The following is a 19,123-nucleotide window of genomic DNA, read 5'->3' as shown; positions in this document are numbered from 1 at the left end:
CATTTGCTTTTAATTCATTGGTCAGAGATTTCAAATTTTCTTACTATATCACTATTTTCTGTAAGTTTACCATTATGCTCACTCTGCTGAAAAGCAGAAAATTTCCCATAGTAAACAGCAGGAGAAAGTTTCAGGAAAAAAAATGTTCCTACAGACTGTGCTGGTGACAAACTGAAATAAAAACTGACGGCAAGCCAAATGTTAAAACCTCACCACTTCGCAGTTTGCTATGTTGCAGGAGTAACATGGTAAATCGCACTGCAGATTTTTTCTTTTTTAGGGTGAAACAATTACTATCATCAGCAAATAATTAAAAAGTATACAGTGTTCCAAAGTAGTTTTTTTTAAATGCTGTAAAAGAGGTACAGATACATATATACAGATGCCCACCATGTTACTATAATTGTCACTGCGTCCAGTCAATATTCGAGCAAAGTTTTGCTGAATATGTTTAAGCATTAATAGCAATTTATTTCCAGCAAATGCTACCTTATACCAAAACAAGTTTCTTCAAGCACTTTTTCAAGTTCTGTGCATATATTTAACAAATTTTCCCAAAACACATAAGCACTCTAAAACGTGAAAAGCTTTATCCTCGTAGTTTAAAGAAAGTCAAACTATCTAGAAGAAAAATCCAGTTTGTCATTTATTTTAAACAGAAGACAGCTTTCCTTTTCATAGCTAAGACACAAAACAATTCAAATCATCTTTTCCCACGTTATGTTAAAAAAAATGAACCAAAAACCTGCTAGTCCCTAAGCAGCGCAGTCATTTAAGATCACTGGAAGGTGATACTCAACTTTGGTACTAACCAAATGCAACATTATTTCCCACTATTTTAGCCACATTCTTTTGGCTAGAAATAAATGCTACAGATGCTTTTAATTTTAGGCTATATATATTACCATGTTTATGTATTTACCCATTTCCTGGTTCTGAATTTAAAGATTTAGTATTTGAGAGGCAGAAAGCATGCTTACCTCACTGGCTGACTAGGCCAGATTTACTTTCAGTAAATCAGAATTTGGGATGTTGGTGTCTCCTCACCATTAAATAGCTTATTTAACCTGTCCCAACACCTTCTGATTAAGGTAGACCTTGTTGAGAGACATTTGAAAGAAGTTTACCTAATGGCTGCTCCAAATTATAGAATTTCATCCTTCTGCCATCAGCTTTATACAGTGAAATTAATGAAATACCCAAATAAGAAGTAATCCCCTTAGAGTACGTTTGTAGTTTTGTTGTTTGTTCTAAACTTGTATTTTTAAAAAAATTTGGAAAGACAATAGGAGCAGTGCCTACCTTGAGGCACTGGGCAGCGATTACAGTTACAGGTGAGTGCTCCATAAATTGATATTCCTCGAATTAGCCACCTAATGAGAAAGCCTTGACTTGAGGAGTAAGTCAGGTCTAATTACACTACCAGTTCCTTTGACTTACAGTTTCAACCAAGCCTTCACTCAACTAAGATTTGCTCTTCAAATTTATTTCAAAACTTTAAATAAATTAGTAGTACAGATTATACCCACTATCAACAAAGGGTATCTATCACATGTAAGAAACGTAAAAGGCATGACTAGGAGCAATGTGAATTAAGTACATGGTTTGTTTGTTTTTTTCTTTTAACCATATTCATGCAAGTTATAAACCTCATAACCCAGAGCAAAGATGAAAGCAAGAAGCAAAGGTATGCGCCATATTCAGGTTTCAAAACCCAGTCGTTTTTCATAAATATTCCTTAAACATCTGAAAGAATGCAAATTCTTTCTTGGTCTAACAAAGAAAAAAAAAAGGGGTGTGTGTGGGATAACAGGAAGAAGAATGGTTTTAAAACCATTACATTTTACCACCCCCTCAGTGGTCTGATCACAAGATAAAATGGGGAGTGAGGAAGAATCTACAAAATATCCTTCATCCGTCTCCGCATTCTGGAAATGTGTCTGGACACTGCCCTTCATGCTCTACCATACAGTACACTTAATATTGAAAATTTTGATTGCACCTCATTTAAACCAGAAGGAATCCACCGTTCACTTAAGTCATACATTAAATTGCATGAAAAGTAAAAACAAACAAAAAAGCCTCAAGAAAATAGCAAGGCTGTTAATTTTGAAAATCTGAAAGGCACAACTGAGCAAGACACGTAGAAGAATTTAAACCCTATAGCATTTTTTCACCCACTCAAGCACATTTTCAAGTGATAGCTCTGCTTCCCGGTACATATGAGTAAGTACCTCTAGAAGAGCACAGAGGAATGGCACACCAAGGCTCAAGAGTTCGTACAAGTAGGTATAGTTATATGCATTGTCCCTGAAATGAAGATTGGTAGCGTGCAGAAAACCATGCATCCAGTTAGACAGGCGTCTGGGAATGTCAAGCAGATCCCTTGTCACCCGAAGGGGCCAGCTTAGCGTGCCCCTAAAGAAGGAAGTCAGGATACCTGGGGACCTGTCCTCTGGACTGCTAGCAGTAGACAAAGTGCTTTCTGTGGTGGTCTCTGGGGGTTTGGGTTCCTCTTTCTTCCATGCTTCTGTTGCCTCCTTATATAAAGCATTAAAGAAATGTTAAATATACTTCTACACATGAAAGTCCTGTTTCTGTTACTGTTTTTCAAGTTTTTATACATACACACTGGCACTTCCAATTGCTCTTAGGTTCAACTTTACTTTGTATAGGAAAAGCTAATTTCCATTGAGAACGAGACTATAAATATGCCAAACTCACAGAACAATGATTTTACTACTTCCGGCCATCAGGTAGAAAACACCTTACACACACATACAAATATTGCACCCTGCTCCAGATAAAGCTGCCTCAACATTTCCCACATTAATAATATAACCAATACGTACCTTTCCTTGGACCTGTAATGTTGCTCTTCTCTTCCTGTGTTTAGTACTGATTTTGCAGTGCGTAAAGTGAGGTTTACAGTAAAATTTACCTACAAGAGAAAAAAGTAAGTTCTATCATATTTCAGCTATGCGTCTATGGACTGAAAACAAACTGTTGCATCTATAAAAAAATAAAATCAGGATAATTAATGGTTGGACAGCAAGAGGGACAAGAAACTTGCCACTGACTGAATAGCTTACAGCTCTGAACGAGTTTTTTTTACAGTACACAGATTTGCACATTTGTTAAATAAGGCAAGGTCATTTACCTACCACACACGTTTAAGATTAATAAATAGCAAAAAAACAAGACTCTATAAATACCAAGTCACAAGCCAACACAAGACATCAAGCAGCAAAAAGTAAAATAATCAGTTCAAAAAAAGTCTTTGCAGAAGATTCTCTGGACTACAAAAGAACCACCTTTGGCCCTGAGCCTCTAATCATTTCATAGAAGGTTAATACTCCAATCTACTCAAATCATTTGTAAGTAGCAACGGATTTCAATTCAGTTTAATAATTTCCCTCTAAACTAAAAAAAAGAAGGGGAGGGCCAAAAAAATAATTCTTCATCTCCAAACCCCAGGCTGTAGGTGGGATTGGGCACCCAAGATGCTGTTTGGCCACTACTACTGCGTTCAACTCCTGAGCCATAACATCTTGAAAGAAATAACCTATATTCCCCCCACCCATCTAAGTCTGCCACTATCATGGCTTATCCTTATAGATCACATTATTTAATGGCCAGTTATAAGTGAGAGATGAGAATAATTCTGTACTGTTGGAGAAAAATTGCCTCCGCCCCCCCAGCTTTGACCTGTGATTGGACAAACTGCGTTTTGGTCACTCAACTTATTTTCCACTGAGGATTTCTTCATTTAAAGCTCAGGTCTGTCATAACTGGATTATTTTGAAAGACTAGAACTGCAAGTACAAGGACTCAAAGATCAGCATGGACACAAACAACATACTTGGCAGACCTCCTCCTGACCGAGCTACTCGGCCAGGTCTTTTTTCCTAGTCCCATTAAAAGCATCAATACTCAGACATTTTAAAATATTCTGAACTCAGTCTTATTACCTTCTTCAACATCAAAGGCATAAATTCCTAAACGGAGTGTCGTAGAACATACTTCACACTTGAAGCACTCCCTATGAAAGAAGTGGCCTTCTGCACTCAGCCGCTCCATAACATATACCCGTTTTTTGCAGAAATAACAAATGTCACTCCCCCCAACAGACTGAGGAAATTCTTTTCGCAGAGATCCCTGTTAAAAGATAAAAATAGAAATGCACATAAAGCCGTTGCATTACATCAGATAAATTCTTATTAAGTGGGCAGCTGCTTTAGCTGCTTGAAGTTCTACACAGCACCCTCAACACACAATTAAAATAAGCAGTCAGCTTTTTTATTATTCATTTGCTGCAATTCTGTAGGTTTACGCAGCAATTCATAAATCAGACATTACAAGGACTTTAAGTGGTGAGTTTTCAGTTGGACTTGCATCCAGCTTCCCTCTGGGGGTTCACAGAGATCTTGTGTTTGCTCAGGTACACAAGCAGCATCAGTCCCAAATGCTCATTCATCACCCTGCACCGCGCTGGCTCAGGCGCTTGCGCCTCACAGCTGTGGGCATCAGTGTTTCTCAGGCGGGGGCAAAGGCAGACCCCACCAGCCTCGAACACCAGAGACGCATGTGAAGCTAAGAAAACAGATACCCTGAAGACTCAGTTCATACGCTCTCTGGAGAAAAATACAGGCTCTTGCTTCAAGGTCCAGGAAGAAAAACTACATCTTCGATGCTGGTGTCCCAGCTACCACTTAAACTGCCGTAGACATGCTTTCCCTCTCAGCCACATTCACCCTGAGACTACAGCCCAAGATGGGCATGGTTTGTTTTAAAAAACAATTTAATTCCCATCACAGACATCCAGAATATTTTTAACTCATGGGACTTTAAAATATGATCCATATTAACAACTTGAAACTATTTTGAAAGTTTTTGTTGAATTTGGCCTGGCAATTACCATTCTTTAATTGCCACAATCTCATCCTCCCTGGATATACATACAAAAGGTACAGAAAAATAAATAAATTATAAATGGATTAAATGCCACTGGGCTTCCCTTTTCTTATTAGAGGCAGGTATGAGGACGTTACTTCGCATTCTTGTATTATGCTTGGTTACAGGTCAGTACAGATGAGCATCCTGTTTCTACCACAGCCATCACCATCTCCCTCCCCTTCCACCACCCCCACTGCCACGGAGGAGGTACCACGCATGGGTCAGAAAAGATGCAGGCTTGGCAGAGTCCAGGCACATTCAGAGAGCAGCACACAGTCCACACAACTCATCTTCAATTTGCCAGCAAAAGGCAGCCTTGGAACAATTTTTAATGCTAAGTGCAAGTCACAATTGTCATTGTCACATTGTCTTGTGCTTAGAAGTTGAGAATTCTATTCCAAACCTGCCATTAGTAATCCATTTTGCTGTGATGGATCATTTCAGAGCATGAAACTTTCCAAACGAACAACCATGCAAAGGGAAAAGTATACAAATGCATTTTTTAAAAATATGATGTTAATAGAACAAATAGTTACAACGAAGCAGAAGCAACTGAAGTTTAATGCTGGCTAATAAGTAAGTGTGATCACCACAACACACCACCTTACTTTGCTTCTCAATACCTGACAGCTCTGAGCCGTGGAAGCAGGAGATGGAGAATGAGGAATGGGGCAAGAACCTGTAGCTCTGTCCAGAGACCGCTTCTGAATTCAACACAGAACAGTGTCAGAGTTTAAAAACAGCTCTCTTCAAAATGAGGCACAGTGATTCAGCATTTAAGTGTTAAAAATAACTGCATAAACATGTACTGTACAAAACTTTCTATAGAAGCCACCCTGATTAATAAATGTCTTCTGTTACTAATTGTACCTGTAATTACATTTAATAAAAGCCTCCTGAAGTTTTAATTCATACAGAGAAGTAATAAAAATATACATAGAAGACACTGTGAGCAACATTTCCAGCATATTGACACATCAGCATATTTTGCCAATATGCACCTGATTCCTTACGAAGTGTTAGACTAAGACCTTTCATAATGCTTAAAGTGCTCCACCAAAGTCTTAAAGTCATGATGATGTTCTGGAAACACCACTCTTAAGTCAAGTTATTGTTTCTTTGTGGGTTTAATCTTACCAGTTCAAGGAGGGGAAGCTGTGGCTTGGGTCTGTGATCATTCACATACAGATTGACAAGAACTTCAGCCACAGCTCCAATTGCACGTGAGACCTTCCCTACAGTCATCTAACCAGAAAAGGGGAGAAGATGAAGAATAGAAGGAAGAGCTTCAGTTATTCTTGAAAATGAATTTAATGAGAAAAGGACAAGAATGATTTGAAAACATGCAAACAGTGATAAAGACAGGCTAGGAGAAGGAGCAGATGCAAAGTCCAGTAGAACACGAGCATGTTCATGCGTGATCAGCGTGGTCCAGCTGGTGGCCCCAGAAGGCTTCCATGCAGCCCACACATTTTTTGCCGCGGACGACGGAGAAATAGCTGCTGAGATCAAATGCTGCTCCCACAGCACAAGGCCTCCTGCCATGTCCACAAAACGGCTGAGCTGGGAGCTACTGCCTGGCTACCAGGGTTGGACCATTCTGATAGATTAAAAAAACCTCTATTGTTCACTTTGACTTCTTCGGACTTTGTCGTATTTCAGAACAGGCGGTAGGGACTAAACTTCACATTAATGGACCACAAACTGTGGCATTTCAGGAAACATTCTATGAAAACATACTAGAAGTCCTACATGGAAATGTTTTGTTGATGCTCACAGAACAACCACTCTCCCTCTCCCCAGTGACTCATCTTAACGCCAGGGAAGACCGGAGAAACTACGCTCATGAAAGGAAGACATCTCCTTTAATCTGCTTCATCACACCATTGCAGCCATGAATATTAGGCTGTTTCTAACCAAATTTATCAGACAGGCCTACAAGGACACTGCAGTTCCTTCAGCTGTGGCTCCAAACACACCACAGCATGGTCCAGGCTTCCTTGCCAAAACACATGCCTAAGGACTGGAAAAGAAGAAAGGTGTGTGTGCATGTGTGGGAGTGGGAGGCTGGTAGGCAGGTACTCTAGTTCTTTGGTCCTGGAAAAAAGTCTGTGAAGACATTTTATATTACAGTAATATTCTATCCTAAACAAAATTTCCTGCAGTGATTTTTATTTTAGTTCTACAGTCAATACATGATCCCACAACCTCTCTGGTGGCAAAGGCAGCAAGGGCCATCCTGGTATGGCCAGGGATCTGATACTCTGCTTCTCGAGCCAGGAGATTTTTTTTCCTAGAGGATCCATGATCTCATACTTTATGCTCCATTTGCTTCCCATAGAGGCCAAATTTTAAGTCCCACACTTCCCAGTGAAATGATTTTTCTACTGCCATCACACCAAGTCTTGCTAACAGGAAAGTTTTAAAAATATCAGAAAGTTACCATGAAGAAAGGAAAAAAATACAAAAGCAGTAGTATTCATGATACTTTAAAACAACTTTAAAGCCTTTTCTATCAAGCTTAAAAGAAACTATAATGCATTGTGAGTGGGTTTTCAAAAATTATGATGGATTAAAATATTCTTGCTAATAAAAAAAATTTGAGTTCAGGAACTTGGGAAGATGTCCAGCCCTTTACAGCTCCCCTTATCTTTTGAGAGTTATCCTATAATTAACTTAACGTACATATTTTGTATCTGCCTGAAGTTAAGGCAACAAAAGGCCATTCAAGGGACAAATTTCTGTACTGCTTGGTTTTGTTTAATATAAAGAAACTTAAATATTATTTAATATCTGCACAACTTGTGGGGTAAAAACAGCAAAGTAAACTGTTAATTACATACTGCAATGCTGTCCCAAGTGCTACATTAAATTATAAACAAATACTAGAAGTGAAATTTTACTTGCTACTGCACGAAAACTACATTTCTTCGTATTGTTTAAGATCACAGAAGACAAAATTTTCCACCCCAAGTTCTGTACCTCTCAATATGCTGAGCAACTTTTAGGCCACATACAACTTACTACCCATGAGCTCCTAGGTAAAAGAAAGCATTCAAAGTCAGTTCAAGCAGAAAGTTTACCTTGAATTAGTTAAATGCTGGAGCAATCAGTTAAGCAGTAAAGCTATGCTTAAAGCGCAAGTAGTTGAACTTCAGGAAAAGTATCCTTGAGCCTGAACTACACCTTAGAATTCATCAGGTGGGTTGATTTCTGTTCTCCACCCATTGAAGCAATCTGCGTCAACATTAAAGCAGTCAAAACAAGAAAACTGCATGTTTATATATACTTTAAAAAAAGTGTTATTGAACAGAAATGTTCTTGTAATGAATGCGAATTCACATTCCGTGTAAAAGCAAATAGAATTTCTATTTAATCTAGCAACCGCAAGATTGCTGACTGTTCTTGTCTCCTAATCAACAACCACCCACACGTTGCTGCTACTCACCAGTGGGGAGGGTGGGAAGCAACTGGACTTGAGGACTGATTAGATCTCATTTTACAGAAGTTGTTTAATAAGGACATATTCCTGGGGGAAGAGCTCTACCAGCTCTCCTTACTGAATCAGATATGTGGGTAGGCAAGAGGAGATCAGTTTGCTACAGCCTCAGTACTGCACCTTTCAGATGCCTTGCAGAGGGATCCTGATAGATCAGAGCATTGGGCAACGACTAATAGGATGAAGTTTAACAAGTCCAAACACCGGATCCCACACCTAGGACAGAGTAACACCAGGCACAAGTATCAATTGGGAGAGGAGTGGCTGGAGAGCAGCCCTGCAGAAAGGGACCTGGGCACGCTGGGTGACAGCAGGCTCAGTATGAGGCAGCAGTGTGCCCTGGCAGCCAAGGGGGCAAACTGTCCTGGGGTGCATCAAACACAGGACAACCAGCTGGTCAAAAGAGGCGATTATCCCGCTGTATTCAGCGTTGGTGCGGCCTCACCTTTGCGTCCTGTGTGCAGTTCTGGGCCCCACAATCTAAGATGGACGTGAAGGTCCTCGAATGTGTCCAGAGGAGGGCAACAAAGCTGGTGGAAAGGGCTGGAAGGAATGTCCCAGGGGGAGCAGCTAAGGACTTTGGGCTTGTCTCGTTTGGAGAAAAGGAGGCTGAGGGGTGACCTCATTGCTCCCTACAGCCTCCTGAGAAGGGGACTTGGAAAGGGAGGTACTGAGCTCTTCTCCCTGGTATCCAGTGATAGGACACATGGGAATGGTTCGAAGCTGCACCAGGAGAGGTTTAGATTGGACATTAGGAAGCATTTTTTTTACCAAGAAGGTGGTCAAACACTGGAACAGGCTTCCTAAGGAGAAGGTTGATGCCCCAGGCCTGTCAGTGTTTAAGAAGCATTTGGACAATGCCCTTAACATGCTTTCACTTTTGATCAGCCCTGAATTAGTAAGGCAGTTGGACTAGATAAGCATTGTAGGTCCCTTCCAACTGAAATAGTCTATTCAAATGCCATTCAATCACAAAATAGAAATATCGGGGCGGGGGGACGACGGGACACGAGAATCCAGCAAGGTAGCCCCATAAGCATCTGCCACCATCAGAAACCCACAGAAAAAGGGAGGGATAGGGTGTGCAAGAGCAGTGCTGCCCTGCAAGGCTTGTGACTTCTGCCCTTCTATGTCAACAAGCACAACCGCCGAGCAACCCCCTGTGTCTTCTCTAAACCTCACCCTGCTTATGGACAAGGACTTTAATAACATCCTCACCCATTTAATCATGTAAGCGTAATAAACTCCAGGAGAGGGGGTCTGACCCCAAACCTACACACATTCCTTTGGAGAACCTGTCAGTTCTTGGCCTAGCTTTGGTCAACAGCATACAGATCTCTGCCTGCCTGATGCTGCTCATGCACCCTAGAAACTCAGTATACCCATAACAGGTTTTCTATTTTGCTCATGCATTTACTACCCTTGAGGCTACTGGTGTACGTGAAGTCCCACACACACATGCAATTTTGTAGTGCTGGGGCCCCTATCAATATGTAACAGGCTACTGCTCACAATTCAGGCAAGTTTATACCAGTAACTTTAAATCCTTTGCTGGAAAGGAATCTTAAAGCATTACCTTACAAGGTGAATTCTAAAGAGTTACCTTATGCGGTGAATTTCAGGAAACAACCAAGAAAACACTTAAAATATCCCCAAAGTGGTTGTGATTTACTAAGACTATTGACCTGTCAATGACATGTTGCCAAAGCTTTCCAGCAGGTTGATCAGGGTGGTTATTAATGTGGGAAGAGAAAGCTGCCTCTGTATTTCCCTGTGCTATATTTATGACGACACAGCCAACCAACAAGTAAGCCTCAGTAGTATTTTCATAAAACAGAGGAAATATGCTCTCCGCCTCCAAAAGCATATAATGCTTCCCCTTTGTTGTTTCACATCCTTGATGATTTTCCTGGTCTTACTTTGCTTTGAAGGCAATTTGTTTACTTTTGGTACCACCTGATACATATATTTTACCTCTGAGATAAACAACATTTGAGTAATAAGTTACTGTGTGTAGAAAACACCCAAGCCCTGCTTGCTACCAGTAATTAGAGTCACATCACTGCAGGGAAGTAGTTGGTCCAAACTCTGCAGGCAGCAAAGCCTACTGATTGCAACATCTTTATAGTTCTTGCGTCACATTGCGTGGATTCACTCATGCAAAGCTCAGATGAACGGAGTTTTCTGAAAGTCAGTCCAATTTTAAACAGAACACAGGCATAACCAAAGCCCAGCCTGTAATATAGTATTTGTTACTTCATAATTCTACCTATGTGAATTTTGACAGCTGATTAAAGCTAGAAGGTAGTTTTGATCATTACTGGCAACTTGCATATAGTGTCATACAGAAGTTAATTCTTAATAAGTTGTTTCTTTTAAAGACATACAGTCATTACAATATGCTTCCATAGCCTTCCTTTCAAGTGCTCCTTTCAGCATTGAGGTTTAATAACAGGTTTCTGTAATGAGACTGTATGATTTCTTAGCCACCATTTTCAATAAATATGCCACCATAACTAATACTGTTCCAATGTAAATTCAACAGATGTAAAGGATCGTCATGCCTGATAACAATCTCACTACTCACTTGAAATTAAAATGACAGTACTAACTATTTAAAGGATGGGAGAGTGTTGATATTTATAGGTCATTTCTCATGATGTCTTGCAAACCCAAAAGACTTCTATTACCTTCTGTTCTGCTGGGAAAAAGGCAGAAACACTGAGAGTGACACGAGGGAGCTCCTTCTGTTGGCTTACCAATCCTGAAGACCTTCCTCATACTGAAGTCTAGACTTACCTAGCGATATCTCTCAGAACAGAGACCAGAAATACAAATTCTGAGTCCTATAACCCCACCCTTGAGATAACAGACACAGGCACTTACTGGTACATATTCACAGCAGACTGAGCCAAACATATTGTTAAATTATCATGCACAGTACTTGAAAATGCACACTGCGCACCTGAAATATCAGTTTTATTTATATAGTGCTGCATGTTTAGCCGCTGTTTTAAAGAGTATGATAAAATTCTCATGTTCTAAAGTGTGCAATCTTAAAAGATAAAACTCGGGGACAACAATTTAACCATAGAAGGGCACTGACAGTTTGCTTGTTACAAAGTCAAGGCTGCAGCAGGTGTTCCTTGAAGATTTAATACCCTTACAGAAAAACACCAGTAAGAAATCTGCTTCTGGAAAAATTTTGCTTGAGAAATAACAAAAGGTAAGCCAAAACATGGCCTGTGTAGCTTGAGGAGGAACAGAATTTAAGTTGCCAAAGAGGTAAAGCTGAATTAACAGGGGTATCACAGGACTGAATCGACCTCACAGCATGGGAATAGCATGGAAAATGGAAGTCTTGCACATCCATTAACACCTCACTAGCACATCACCAATGCCACACCTATGCCTGGACATCGGTCTGAAGGCCATTGAGTCCACCCCCTGTCCCCAGGACAGGATTCACTTACTTGTGTCAGGGGCACATTGGCATAACCTGCTCCAAAAGGTGCCCATGCTGCAGGCCTCGTCCAGCACCCTGCTCCTTACTACTCAAGGGTCCCTTACCCCCATCCCCAAGCCTGACCTGAATCTCCATTTCCACAGTGACCATCACCCCCTGCTGTGCTGACAGCATGAAGGACCCTCCCCTTCTCCTCCACAGCCCTGCGCAGACACCATGGCTGACTGACCCTGTCTCACCCCTCCGCTCTCTCTCTGTTACCCCTGTAGCAAGGAGGGCACCAACAATGTCACTTGTACTCACTGGCAACTCTGGAAAGGAAACTCTAAGGGGTTTGCCGCCTCCCACACACCCCCTTTTTTTTTAAATCTACTTTCACATTGAAATACCTACAGCAATCCATCATCACTTGGGGTTCATGTGGATCAGCTTTCTATTACTGCATCTGCCTCAAAGAAGAGGAAAGTAAAAGTTTGCCTGTTCATTATCAGACCTGCTATTTAAAAATTCTCAAATATGCCATGCCGAATGCACCATATTTAGACATGCGTAATGCATACAGTGCACAGGAGGACCTGAGCCTGTACAACCCTATGGACCAGTATACTAGGCATCAGAATGTTCATGTATATAAGATCTGCCAAAGAACGTCGGTAGTCCCACCTAACCAGCCAAATATTTACCAAATGGCATGAATGTGTATTTACTGTGCTGGTGACAGAACAAGACTTTCTTGCCTCAGCTGTGCTGCATTCTGCCATTACCTCTGGAGAGAGTATTTTTCAAAGTAAACTCAGCCTGAGTGAAATGAAGTCACAAACTACTGCCACACCATTTAAATACAATGGCAAAGTAATAAAAGGCTGTGAATGCACTTTAAACAAAATGCAGCTGAATTAACACATCCAAAGATGATTGCTCAGGCCAAGTGTTCCCTAAGAAAAAATTTTAAAATCCCAGTAAAACTGTGACACACAGTTTCCATATGACTGAGCTTAATTCTCATATTTTAAAGGGTTATGCACATACTCTGTTTTGGTTTTGTTTGTTTTTTCGTTCTCTTCGCAGTGTCACAATAGCTCTGAAATCAAATGAGCAACAGGCCCTGATACTTTGGAAACCATTACTTAGCTTAAAATCCATCACATGCTATACCTCCTAGGTCATAGAAAGTAAGAGGTAAATCCAGGCAAACGAATTATTTTGAAGCTGAAGGGAATTAGGGGATTACCACAGTAAGGCACCTGCTGGGCTTGCAGTGTCCTTGAAGGGCTGTGTAGCCTATATTTTCCTGGGGAATGAGAGGAAGAGAGTCTTTTCAACACGGCTCTATCACAACACAGGAATGTGCCTTTGCAAGCTGCAAGTCAGCCCAGTATCTACCTGCTCAGTTACTGCTGAGGCTGTGAGCCCAATTTCCAACCAGCATTAACAATATGGGGCCAAACAACCTAAAAACGATCTGTTTTTTTGGAACTAAAGGCTAGTTCCACTAAATGATCCTGCTGAATGCCTACCAGATGGGAAATTACCTTCAGCCATGGCTTAACCTGAAGTTGGGCAATATTCATGAGTATTTAATAAGACTACTGTTACTTAAATAAAACAAAAGCAGGCAGAATGCTTTGCTCTTCCTCACGGTAAGTGGAGACAGTACCCAATTTTGCCGAATAGCACTACTTTCTTGTGTCAGGCAGAAGAGCCGACAGCTCCAGCAGCACCTGCACTGGGTCACAGCAGTTGCCTTCAATACTTCTAGAAACTTGATGTTTCCACCTTTATTCCCACACCAACCCTATTCAATACTGCAGTGTTCCCAGACTGCTGCTACATAATCTGTGGGCAAAGTAAAAGGAACCCAGGCCTTTACCTGCCCTGGAAACCTGAAAAATATCAAGCTTTCTGAATTAAAATCCTTCAAAACCAAGGGGAGCCAGAAGCCAATGTCATCTTAACTTCCACAGATAAAAGCACAGCCATTGTAACATCAGCACAAGTAGTAAGACCTGAATAGCTCCAATTCAAGTGTTGTCCAGTTGTTTTCATTCAGAGTACACGTGTTTCCGCTCTGTAAAGTTTGCTGTTGTGCAGAAGTATAAAGTACAAATAAACAAAGAAAACAATAAAACCTGTCTGTATCAACAAGTGCTCCTACTATTCTAAGACATGTCCTTAGTTAAAAGTTTTCCCCTGCAGTCCAGACAGATATTCTTATGAAAAGAAACACAAATGCCACCCAAAAACAACTAACCGATCCCATAACATCCAGTTAGCTATGCAATATGAAGCTCTTTCTCCGCTACACATGTCTGTGGTATATTTTAAGGCAAGGCAAATTTTTCAGAATTGAAGCAAAAATTTTGTTACCCATGTGCTTTGTTCTTCAGCTTTATACCTGAACTTCTTTGAAGGATGACTTTCCCCTTACAAACATGCAGAATTAACAACAGTGAACAAAAAGTTTGATTCAAATGTGAAATAAAGCCTACACAACAGATCTGCTGGCAGCACCTTCCAACCAAGACACTTCTCGAACAGCTTTAATGCAAATTTTGATTTTACAGGAAAAAAAAAATCTGTTAATAGAATACCTGTCTAGAAGGAACAGCAGGGGAAGCTGAACCGACAGATGATGCAGAAGAGGCAGCAGCTGAATCATGAGGTGGAGGGCAAGAGGGAGTTGGGGGCTGAGAATGGGATAAGCCTTTAGTAGGTAGCTTATTCTGTGTAGAGCAGAAACAGGAGAGTTATCCAAGAGACAGTGACATTAGCATAGGTTAAGAGAATAATTTCACAGTCATGCACCAAAAAAAAAAAAAAGAGATATAACTACAGCTCTGCTCTTTTCTCTATTTCTGCACAGTGAGGAGCCATGGAAATCTTCACGGCAAAACCTTCACAGCAAGTGATATTATTGTACTCAGTTTTCTTATAAAAAATATTTACAGTGGGCAGTAAGGTAAGATATTGCTGGGAGAAAGCATAATGACACATAAGAAATGCCAGATCACACTGACTAAGAGCTACTGCTCACTAATTCACTAGAAACTGTGAGCTAGCAGTGTATACTTAAGCACTAGACATGATTTATTCTAACACATTTCTCTTGTGCTGGAGTACTTTGACTAGCTCTATGATTTTGACTGTGTTTTACCTCAATTAAAATATGCAATAAGATTTAAACTTTTTACCAGTTTCAGTGGAATCTACATTACTTTTCAGATCCACCCAGGATGAAAGGAAAATTAAAAACAAAACCACTGCAATTTCCCCTCCCCCATGAATCTGCACTTCTTCAGGTGCAAAACCTAATAATCACCTTTGGAAACTCCATGTATCCAAACATTGAGGCAAGATGTGCTGCTTTCTCTTTAATGTTCTTTTTATGGAATTCCCTATTTGCTATGGTCTGAGCTCTTTTCTGCAATAAGAGCCAGGGAAGGAAAGCCAAGAAAAGAAAGAGAGAAAGACTTCAGTTAATGTCACATACATCGTTAGAGTACAGCAAGTTTGTAGAAACACTATTTATTGTCTTACCATAACCTAAAGTCAACAGAGAAAAAGCCAGCATACCCAGGGAAGATACAGATACAGTATACAGATTAACATATGCAGTTAAGAGACAAAGGAAAAGAAATTGCTTGTCACCTGTTTCATTTTTTCTTCCAGGTGCTGAAGACGCTCAAGCACTCCAGAAAGTACAAATGCAGCAGAACAGGCAGATGCGAGATTTTCAGAGGTTTCTGACAGACTGGGCTGGGTATCTGGTTTTTGGACAGTCCTTGCTCTCCTGGCCATATGATCAGAAGCATTTAAAGATTGTTTGGGTTCCCTGACCTCGTGTTCATTGCTAGCTACCACCTGAAACTGGGAAACACTTGAAGTGAAAAAAACCTGCTTTCTGCACTACCATGCAGCATATGCAGCTTTTAAGGATGCTTCCGAAAGCGCAGCACAATCATGCACGTAACTAGAAATAAAGTGTTCTCACATCACTCTTTGCACACTATCTACTGCATCTCTGATGCTTGCATCCATGCACTGAAATAAACCAGTCCTATATAACTTACACAGGTCTTGACAACTTCTCTAGGTTTGTGTCAGTTTTTATGAATAACCCCAGACAGCATCAGTGCAGAAGAACATGACACTACATCTCCTTCTAGGGTTTTTAGCAAAGGTTTGGGGTTTTGCTTGTTTAGCCTCACAGCTGCCTGAAACTAAACTTACAATCAGATTGTAAGAATATCAACAGTAGTTCTTGGCATAATTCTAGATCTAGTCTGACCGAAGTCAAGCTATAATGTATTTCAGATTTAAAGCATTCTCTGAGGAGTTCAGAATAGGCCTCTGAATTTGAATCTTCATAGAAAATAGCTTTTGAAGTAAATGAAACATTGAACCAATTCAGCTTTGTCAAAGTCAATCTTAAAAATGACCTTCCAGCTGGTCTTTTCATGACAGCTTTCTACTTCATCCTATCTGTCCAATTCAAGCCCATAAACATTCCAAATTTCTCAGAATTAAAATTAAAAAAAACTAATGCCAATCAACTTGCAATGTGCTCCTGATGTTTCGGGACAGCACACCTGCCTTTAAAACAACATTTCTCAACCAGTTTATGAATCCGCATTTTCATCAAGCTGATCTGCAGATTTCCACATGCAATGAAGATCTCATTTCACTGCATACTACTTTGAAATACCACTACAGGATATTCACTTCGATTTAAAACTCTAACATAAAGTGAACGTCAATACTATTTGATATGAGATTGCTTTCATTGGAAATATTAAAGAGAAAAATTTAGACAATGTGTTCAAGAGGTTTTCCTCGTGTATATGATGCTGCAAAAGAGCTTTCAGCAGAAATTCTTATCACAAGTTCTACTTAAAGAAATAAAGAAAGCCCAGGTATCAATATCAGCTTTTCAGTGCTCAAGTTTTCATCTTGGACATTTTTGCCAGGTTTCTCAGGGTGGAAAACTCCCTTTGCCTTATCATTGCAACAGCCCAAAGCATCGAGTACGTGCACAGGCCAATTTTCAGGTACTGCTGTAGTTCTCACATGTTAAACATAGCTATGTAATTATATTTATATAATTTGGAGTCTAGATGTGATACACACAAATCAATACCTATGTTTTTAGGGTTTTTTTCCATACAGTTACTAATTCTTTCAAATAGTTTTCTTATCTGGTCAAGCAGTTGTAAAATAGCCTTAAAACTTTAATGTGGTTTTCACAATTCAAATATTGTTCTATATATTCTGTAACTACAGAATAACATTGAGTTCACAGCAGTAAGAAATGGTGTTCTTGTCAGATGTTACTCATGAGTTCCTACCTGCCTTTTTGGTTGAGGTAGAAGACAGCTTGGATCCTTAGGTTTAGCAAAGCGAGGATTAACAGGAGGGTCAGAAGAGAGCAGGGCTGGTCTATCTATTAGCTCCTTGTAAAGCATTTTTAAAATTATAAAGACAGAGTGGGGAAAAAAAAGGAAGACAGTAAATAGGATTCAAAGATCTTTTGAAGCAGAAAGAAATAAAAGCTGCTTTCAAAGACAGGTTACTATGGAGCTTAACAACACATTTTGCAGATTCTTGTCACCTTACCATTTTATTAACCCCTACTACCATCAAAGATATATTTAAAATTCAGCACATTCTGTATTCATTAAGAGAGGTTGTGATCAAAAGGTAATGCATCGAGGCTTCCTTCAACATGGTCAAGCAAACCTCTGCACATGTATCACACACAGAAAGCTCAGGGCACTGACAAGTAGCCAGTTAGCGTACAAGCAACAGTGGTTCAGGGAAGTCACTTGACATGTATAAAGCCTACACTTCTGGAGGACTTACATATGTAAATAAACAAATACAAGCACAAAGAACTATGAAAACCACCACCCTTGACAGAACCTCGATACCTGGCTCATTCTTCCTTCAGATCTTTTAGGTGAGAGATCCAAACTCAGTGACTCAAATCATCTCACTGGCTAAAGTATGATTTTGAGCTTATCATCCCTACCTTGGCAGTACAGGATTATTTTTAAAACACCACTAGTCACACTAACAACAAACCTCCAAAGTGCTGTGGAATGTACAAATATATTCCCTTATGCTGACTTTAGGAATGGAAAAGGCAGCCGCAAAAGGCATCTCACAAAAGATTAGGTTCCTTTCTTATGCTTTCTAAATTTTCCACAAAGAAAGATTCCACTGGATATGTAGTGTCCTTTATTCAGAGAATATAGGGAAAAAATGTCTTTCTGCAATACTGTATGCAGCCAGCTTAGACTCCCATACAAAGCAACAATTCTACAGACTGGTTTACAAGAGATTTCTAGACATTGCAATTCCACTACACTTTAATATATTAATACATTATATTAATATACATCAATCAATCTATACTAGCTATATTTGTTTGCTAAGTATTGAGAGGAACACCTTTAATTTGCATAAAGTATAAAAAAAGACAACCCACTTCAAACACATAACAGATTCATCTCTTCCCTTGGAAGTCTGCATCGTGTTCACCAGGAGGGACTACAGTTTAATTTTAGAGATTACTTTTATGTTCATCTAGGACCTACCTGCCTCCGAAAAATTGTATTTGGAGCATTCTCTTCAAACTTTGCCAACAGTTGGGTTGCCATTGATTTAACTTTATTCTGGTTCACTCCTTCTCTGCCATCGCTCTGTTCTTTCCCAGCATTTGTCCCTTGGCCTGAAAAGCCTGAAGCCTGCAAGAAAAAAACAAACTATGTTTTTTTCTAGTTTACCTACAACACTTCTGAAGAGAGAGCAAGAGGAGGTAACATCCTTATCAGCAAAAGGTGAAAGGAAATACAGTCTACGGTATATTAAAAATGACACTGTTTAGCATGCAAAAGTCACAAAAAAAAATGTTTTCTTTGGTCCCAGAGTACAGTAAGAAGGGAACATTAATTGGTGCTGGTGATGCAAATTCACAAAGGTAACTAATCAGGGAGAGGCTAGGAACCAAGCTGCGATGCAAACTCTTCAAACGAAAATTTGTTTAAATAACTGAGTTGGGAAAAGGAAAAAAACCCAACCTAGTATCTTAAGTGATCTCGAGTCAGAAAGAAAACTAGTGCAATTTAGGTAACGTTTTCCTCCCTACAAAATGATTTAAATAAATTTAGCTCCTCTTTAGCGCACATCACAGTAAATTCAAG

At 39.9% G+C, this 19,123-nt stretch overlaps 1 protein-coding gene across 1 annotated transcript in view; it reads right to left on the bottom strand.

The window, feature by feature from the left end:
- Positions 1-19,123, bottom strand: part of MICAL2 (microtubule associated monooxygenase, calponin and LIM domain containing 2) — a gene marked incomplete at both ends in the record, with an annotated part of 108,230 nt that overhangs the window by 52,258 nt on the left and 36,849 nt on the right. The window contains 10 exons of the mRNA XM_082000681.1: positions 2,441-2,540; positions 2,853-2,941; positions 3,972-4,158; positions 5,580-5,660; positions 6,094-6,201; positions 14,513-14,644; positions 15,241-15,342; positions 15,570-15,788; positions 17,267-17,371; positions 18,518-18,667. Of these exons, the coding sequence (XP_081856807.1) occupies positions 2,441-2,540; positions 2,853-2,941; positions 3,972-4,158; positions 5,580-5,660; positions 6,094-6,201; positions 14,513-14,644; positions 15,241-15,342; positions 15,570-15,788; positions 17,267-17,371; positions 18,518-18,667 (1,273 nt within the window). The remainder of the gene's footprint in view (positions 1-2,440; positions 2,541-2,852; positions 2,942-3,971; positions 4,159-5,579; positions 5,661-6,093; positions 6,202-14,512; positions 14,645-15,240; positions 15,343-15,569; positions 15,789-17,266; positions 17,372-18,517; positions 18,668-19,123) is intronic.

The sequence above is a fragment of the Phaethon aethereus genome, assembly GCF_964289735.1.
Source record: "Phaethon aethereus genome assembly, chromosome: 5".
NCBI lineage: Eukaryota > Metazoa > Chordata > Aves > Phaethontiformes > Phaethontidae > Phaethon > Phaethon aethereus.
Note: the sequence above shows the minus strand (reverse complement) of the source record. Positions and strands in the feature narration are given on the sequence as shown.